This window comes from Nelumbo nucifera, chromosome 1, assembly GCF_055504915.1.
Source record: "Nelumbo nucifera cultivar China Antique chromosome 1, China Antique-T2T, whole genome shotgun sequence".
NCBI classification, from domain to species: domain Eukaryota; kingdom Viridiplantae; phylum Streptophyta; class Magnoliopsida; order Proteales; family Nelumbonaceae; genus Nelumbo; species Nelumbo nucifera.
This window is the reverse complement of record NC_142649.1, coordinates 127,841,899-127,848,747: the sequence shown is the minus strand read 5'-3', so window position 1 is coordinate 127,848,747 and position 6,849 is coordinate 127,841,899. Positions and strand designations below refer to the sequence as shown.

Below are 6,849 nucleotides of genomic sequence, written 5' to 3'. Positions count from 1 at the left end.
GGAGTCGGACCTGTCCTCTTGCATGCACTGTTCAATCTTCCTACATGCCAAATGTTAAAAAAGGAAGAAAACTTTTAATACACTGAAACACATCCCACCACCACCACTCTATTCAAGACCACGTTACAGAACTCGGCCAAAATCTAAACACTACTCTCCGGCAGAGCTCCATGATCGCGTCTTCTCCATCCTAATTAAGCTTATCTTATCTTTGTTTCAAGCTTCAACAGAAAACCCGGAAGCGAAAATGGAAGCCCAGAATCATATCGGCGTTAAGGGGCATCCCACCACCACCCAACCGGCTGTTCGGGCTAGCTCCTCCAGTGGAACCCTTGGCCGCCACCTAGCTCGTCGGCTTGTCCAAATCGGCATCCGTGACGTGTTCTCTGTGCCGGGTGACTTCAACCTTACGCTGCTCGACCACCTCGTTGCTGAACCGGAGCTCAACCTCATCGGCTGCTGCAACGAGCTCAATGCTGGATACGCTGCAGATGGGTACGTCCGTGCCAAGGGGGTTGGTGCTTGCGTCGTCACCTTCACTGTTGGTGGGCTCAGCGTCCTCAACGCCATCGCCGGTGCTTACAGTGAGGACCTCCCTGTTATTTGCATCGTTGGTGGGCCCAATTCCAATGATTTTGGTACAAACCGCATTCTACACCATACGATCGGATTGCCGGACTTCAGCCAGGAATTTCGGTGCTTTCAGACGGTTACATGTCATCAGGCAAGTTACTGTTCCACCCTCATGGATTAGAGATCGAATTGCCATTATATTTAATTTCTCTGATTTGATTGTTAGAATAATACTGGATTTGGCATCGCTGATTTTATATCTCTGAAATTGAAGAAAGGGTTATGGCTATGTTTGCAACAGGCGGTGGTGAATAACTTGGAGAATGCACACGAGCAGATAGACACTGCAATTTCGACTGCTTTGAAGGAAAGTAAGCCAGTTTATATTAGCATTAGCTGCAATTTGCCAGCAATTCCTCATCCGACGTTCGCTAGGGAGCCTGTTCCTTTCTTCCTCGCACCATGGTATGGTTCCGCTCTCTGGGATTCTCCTTTTCTTTCTCAATTCAGGTTTTAGTTTTATATGAAGTTGGCATGTCTTTCGGTTTTGGAAGCTTGTGAGTTGTGAATTAATTCTGATGAGATGAACTGAAACAGGGTTAGATAAAGTGATGAAGTCCCTTCTAATGATTTTACCTCGTTTGGCGTTTAGGGGGCGTTCTTTTTTTTCGGATTTGGAGAGGGGGAAAGTTTATTTTCCTGGCTATCACTTAACCCATCAATAACTTTGCCAATACTTGAATGGGACAAAAATGCCCCTTTTAGTAATGGATTTTTATGGCTAAAATGGTCATTGCCTTATTTACATGAGAAATAAAAGAACATGAGGAAGTCCACCTACCTCCAAGGGAAAACTTACCCAAGTAACTGCATTTACCTGAGTAAGTAACTTACTGAAAAGCGAATGAGGCCTTAGTTCTATACAAATGCGTTGATGTTTTGTTCGAGAACCAAACTACGAAACTAAATTTGATCGCTTTCTCTTTAAATTGAATGGTGACTTTTCATATGGTGCAAATTTGATGGGTATTTTAATATTTTTTCCTCTAAATAACTCTAGTTACTTTGCCCTGAAATATTGTTTCTGAAGATTGCTTAGTGACACATTTTGGTTGTCTAGGGGGAAGTGATTGAAATGGGAGTGCAAGTAGGAAGTAAAATGTAGTCCCTACTTTTGTAGGAGGAATGTTATATATTTCGGAATGAGGTATGGAGCAAGATGATGTGGATGTAGTTCCCACTTTATACGAAAGAGAATTGAGGTTTTACAAAATTCATCAATTTATATGAAAAAAGAACTCTCTCTCCCTTGCCGGAAGAATCACCTAATAAATTCATCAATTAACGTGATGCCTCAATTTGTAATGAGGTCGTACAAAATTCCTAAGAGTGTGATTGATGACATCAACAAATACCAAAGACAATTCTTATGGACAAATAATAGTGAGAGGAAACCCCTCCACTTGGTTAATTGAACTCGTGTATGTACCACCAAAAAATGGGGTGGTTTGGGTCTCAAAAACATTGAATGGGTAAATGATGCTTGTCTAGCTAAGCTTGGATGGAAAATAGTTAAAGAAAATGACAACTTGTGGGTTCAAGTTGTCACAAGAAAGTACCTTAATAAAGAGAATTATTGGGAAATAAAAAGAGAAGGAAAATTCTTGGGCTTGGAAAGGAATCCTCTCAGCTAGAAATCTTCTAAGGGAAGGCATTGGACGGGAAGTAGGCAATGGAGAAAAAATACATTTTTGGGATGATGTTTGGACTGATGATACCCCAATAAGAAGTTGTGTGAATAGGGATGCCATATCTAATGAAAACTTGAAAGTGACTGAGGTGATAAATATAGAAAGAAGAGTGTGGAAAGAACAAGTAATAAGGAACTTGGTTCCACACCAAGTGTGGGAAAAGATGACAATTTTCATTCCTTCAGCTCCTAAAGAAGATAGATTAATATGGAGACCAAATACGGATGGGGAGTTCTCAATTAAAACTGCCTACTTAAAGGCAAGTACTTTAGATAGTGTTCTTCCTAGGGGATCTAGTGAGATCACAAAAGTATGGAACCTAAACACCCCCCCCCCCCCCAAATACAAGAACTTTATGCACCTCCTCCTCTGTAATAAACTTCCATAAAAAATGAACTTGCTTAATAGAGGAATGAAGATTGATGGGTCTTGTAGTATTTGTGGTGAAAGTGAGGAGGATCTGAACCACATTTTTGTCAATTGCTACCATGCAAAACAGATTTGGTTGATTACCCAAAGTACATTCAAGTCCACAAGTGAATTAATTTTCTCAGTTCAGGAGGTGTGGGAAAAGGTGAATGATAATGATCCAAATATCTGTCAAAATTCAGATACTAAGGAAAATTTTGTAATTTTACTTTGGCATATTTGGAAAAATAGAAATGAGAAAACTTTCAAAAATAAAATCTTACCTCCTGCTATCATTCTTGATAGAGCTCTCAGCTCTTTTTGGGAGATTAAATCAGCTCCTAAGGAAAAGAGTTGGATCCCGGTAAGATGGATGAGTCCATGTTTAGATGCTATTAAAATAAATTTTGATGCTTCCTGTGTAAATGGTCACTGCTCTATAGGTTGTGTTGCAAGGGATCACTTAGGAAATATTCTTGACCTTAGTTACCACTGTTAACTTAGCTGAAGCTTGGGCTGCTTGGGAGGCCCACAATATAGCAAGCAATTTCAGAAACAGGTACATCGTTATTGGAGGTGATTCAAAGCTTGTCATAGACTGCCTCAATGACAAAACCAAATTGCCGTGGAGATGAAAGCATATCATTGAAGACTGCAGGACCATAAGATACAGCTTGGAAGGAAAATTTCAGTATCAGCATGTTTTCAGAGAAGCAAATATAGCTGCAGATTGGTTAGCTAACAAAGCTCATGAAGTTTCTGTTTTGAATGGGCTGATTCCGAGACCTTTAACGTTAATTTCTTGCTTAGATTTTTGGGGACGTGCTACCCCCAGAGCTGTGTAGCCCCTCTGTTATTATCCCGTTTTATCAAAACAAAAGAGAGAGAGAGAGAGAGAGAGAGAGAGAGGTAAAAGGAAGGTGGTAAAAACTTTGCATCAGTTTTTGAGATGCAAAACTTGCACTGCAAGTGAGACAAAAACTTACAAATTTTGTATCAGATAGGGGTGCAAATCATAATTACGAACAAATGGATGAAAAACTGAACCGAGTGCAAGATTTGTATTCCATTCAGCTTTGCACTGCAAGCAAACAGACTTCTCGAAGGAAACTCGAAAATTGAAATAACTTTGTGAACATTAAAAATTGTTTTTCTCCTTGAGGCTACTTTAGTTTCATTGTGAAAGGGGCAGAAGTCTTTTCAATTTGTAAAATCTCAGTTATATTTTTGGCCCTTTTCCTGTCTCTATTCTATAATCAATATGTTAGATCAACTTAGTAATGACAATTAGGCATCACATATAGGTCCGTTCTGGTTGTGATCTTCAGAACTTTTTCCTGTGATTGTAGTGGTATATTTCTCCAATCAAGAATATGTGTGGCTATCAAGAACATGTTTCTCATTAGATTGTTGAGCTATAAAGAATATATTGTGGCTTATGAATAAGATTCATAAGCCTTTTATACTCTCAGCAAGCAGATAAAATAAGGCCATTGATTTTCACTATGATCAACCTTACTTGAATGCAGGATGAGCAATCAAATGGCGTTGGAAGCAGCAGTGGAGGCAACGGCTGATTTACTGAATAAAGCTGTGAAACCTATCATTGTGGGTGGGCCCAAGCTAAGGGTGGCCAAGGCACAAAAGGCCTTTGTGGAGCTGGTAGATGCATGTGGATATCCTTTTGCAGCTATGCCATCCGGCAAGGGACTGGTACCAGAGCACCACCCACACTTCATTGGGACATACCGAGGTGTTGTCAGCACCAGCTTCTGCAGTGAGATGGTGGAGTCTGCTGATGCCTATGTTTTTATTGGCCCCACCTTCGATGACTCCAGCTCTGTGGGGTACTCATTGCTGATCAAGAAGGAGAAAGCAATAATAATTCAGCCCAAGCGTGTGACTATTGGTAATGGACCTTCCTTTGGTTGGGTTTTCATGGCTGAATTCTTGACTGCATTGGCCAAGAAGCTGAAGAAGAACAGCGCAGCAGTGGAGAATCACCGCCAGATCTTTGTTCCTCCCACCATCCCTCTCAAGCACAATCAAGATGAACCTTTGGGAGTTAACATCATCTTCAAACACATTCAGGCAAGACACAAAGACAATCTAGATTTTTATGACTACCCAATTTTGAGTTTTATGGTCAGAAAAACGTGATGATTGGTTGACTTTTATATATCTAAGGAGCCTAACACATTAAACAGGAAATGTTGGGTGGAGACACTGCAGTTATTTCTGAGATTGGAGACTCATGGTTCAACTTTCAGAAGCTCCACCTTCCAGAAAATTGCAAGTAAGACAAAGGACTTGTTCATATAAATTTTATCTAAATGTTTTCCATTTTTTCATTCAGCAATGAAGTTTAACAGCAACTTTTGTGAAGATATGAATTCCAGATGCTGTATGCATCCATTGGTTGGTCGGTAGGTGCAACACTTGGGTATGCCCAGGCAGCTGAAGACAAGCGTGTGATTGCCTGCATTGGTGATGGAAGTTTCCAGGTTGGTCACTGTGTCCATTTTATGACATAGCTTGATCCATCCATGTTGAATCTAGATAAGATATAAGGCCCCATTTGGGAGGGCTGAGCTGAACACTTAGATAAGATGGTTCAGCTGCTTTGAGGTGCTCCAGATAAGCTATCTAAAGAGGCTGAAGTGAACAACCCAAAAAATGACTAACTGGAAGCCAATTTGCGCTATTTGGATTTTTCACCAAACACAGCTTAAAGGCTGTCCATGTAGGTCCCAACTCAGACAGCCAGAAGTCGTCACGCTTCAGCCCTCCCAAACAGGCACATATTTATATATATACATCTAACAGGTTTGGTGCCTAGTGGAACTAATCAATTCTTTGATTCTTTAGGTAACAGCTCAGGATATTTCAACAATGATCCGTTGTGGTCAAAGGAACATTATATTCCTCATCAACAATGGAGGATATACAATAGAAGTAGAGATTCATGACGGCCCCTACAATATCATCAAGAATTGGGACTACACCAGGTTTGTGGATGCAATCCATAATGGCGAAGGAAAATGTTGGACTGCCAAGGTGAGCATGAAAAGAGAAATGTTGAGATAATTGCATGCTTTATCATTAATCATTTCCCACTTAAGTAGGTTTATGGATTTGACAATTGAAATCCAGGTAAAGACAGAGGATGAACTGACAGCGGCAATTGCAACAGCTACAAGAGACAAACAAGATTCCCTGTGTTTCATTGAAATTTTTGTGCACAGGGACGATACTAGCAAGGAGCTTTTGGAGTGGGGATCCCGAGTTGGTTCTGCAAACAGCCGACCTCCCAATCCCCAGTGAGTACTGAATGCTGGTTGCCTTTTTTCCCCTTGGGGGTGGGTTGAGGAGGTAGAGATGACAGTTTGATAATGCTGAGCTTGTGAATATAATTGTAAATCACATTTCATGTGTTGGAATGAGATCAGTGTTTTAATTGTCATGCCTCTTATTTGTTGTAACCAGAGTAGTTTTGGTTTTGTTATCAAAATAACAGCTGTTGTTGTTCTTTATATAATCCATGGGCAACTCTACCATGTTTATTTATCATTGGCTATAAGATAAATAGGTGTTGGGGAATTGCAGAAATGAGTGTAAAACCAATCCCAACTTTTCCCCTAAGTTTGTTTGTGAAAATAGGTATGCCAACAATAATGATAACAAGTAAATAATTCAGGCAACTAACAGAAAAATAGATAACAGTCACCACACAATAGCACACCAGATTTTTTTATGTGGAAAACTCCAAAATCGGGGAAAAACCATGGGACCTATGGTTCATAAAAGTCTTTTATTAATTCAGAAATTAATGGGTACAATAGTCTTCTCTGGTTGCAACTAGAGGTTTACAAACATCAAGGAAATAATCTTTGGCTCATAAGAACATCATTAACAACACCAAGTGCAAGGTGAATACAAGACAAATAGAGGTTTAGATCTCACAAAGTTGTTGTAAATCTGAACTAAGAAGTAGAGAAAGGAAGAATCACCAAATCTGAACTGGAGTTGGATTCTTAACTCCAGTACTTAATATTATCAAGAATGGGCTTGAAACAACTTCAAGCTTGGCCTTGAATGAAGCAGAAAAATCAACTCT

At 40.0% G+C, this 6,849-nt stretch overlaps 1 protein-coding gene across 1 annotated transcript; it reads left to right on the top strand.

Annotated features, from left to right (window-relative positions):
• On the top strand, nt 1-6,297 carry LOC104613082 (pyruvate decarboxylase 1-like). The gene is made up of 7 exons (XM_010280773.3): nt 1-724; nt 875-1,038; nt 4,262-4,823; nt 4,940-5,028; nt 5,119-5,236; nt 5,601-5,789; nt 5,886-6,297. The coding sequence occupies exons 1-7, from the start codon at nt 248-250 to the stop codon at nt 6,054-6,056; spliced, it is 1,770 nt and encodes a 589-aa protein (XP_010279075.1). The 5' UTR covers nt 1-247; the 3' UTR covers nt 6,057-6,297.
• The last annotated feature ends 552 nt before the right edge of the window (nt 6,298-6,849 follow it).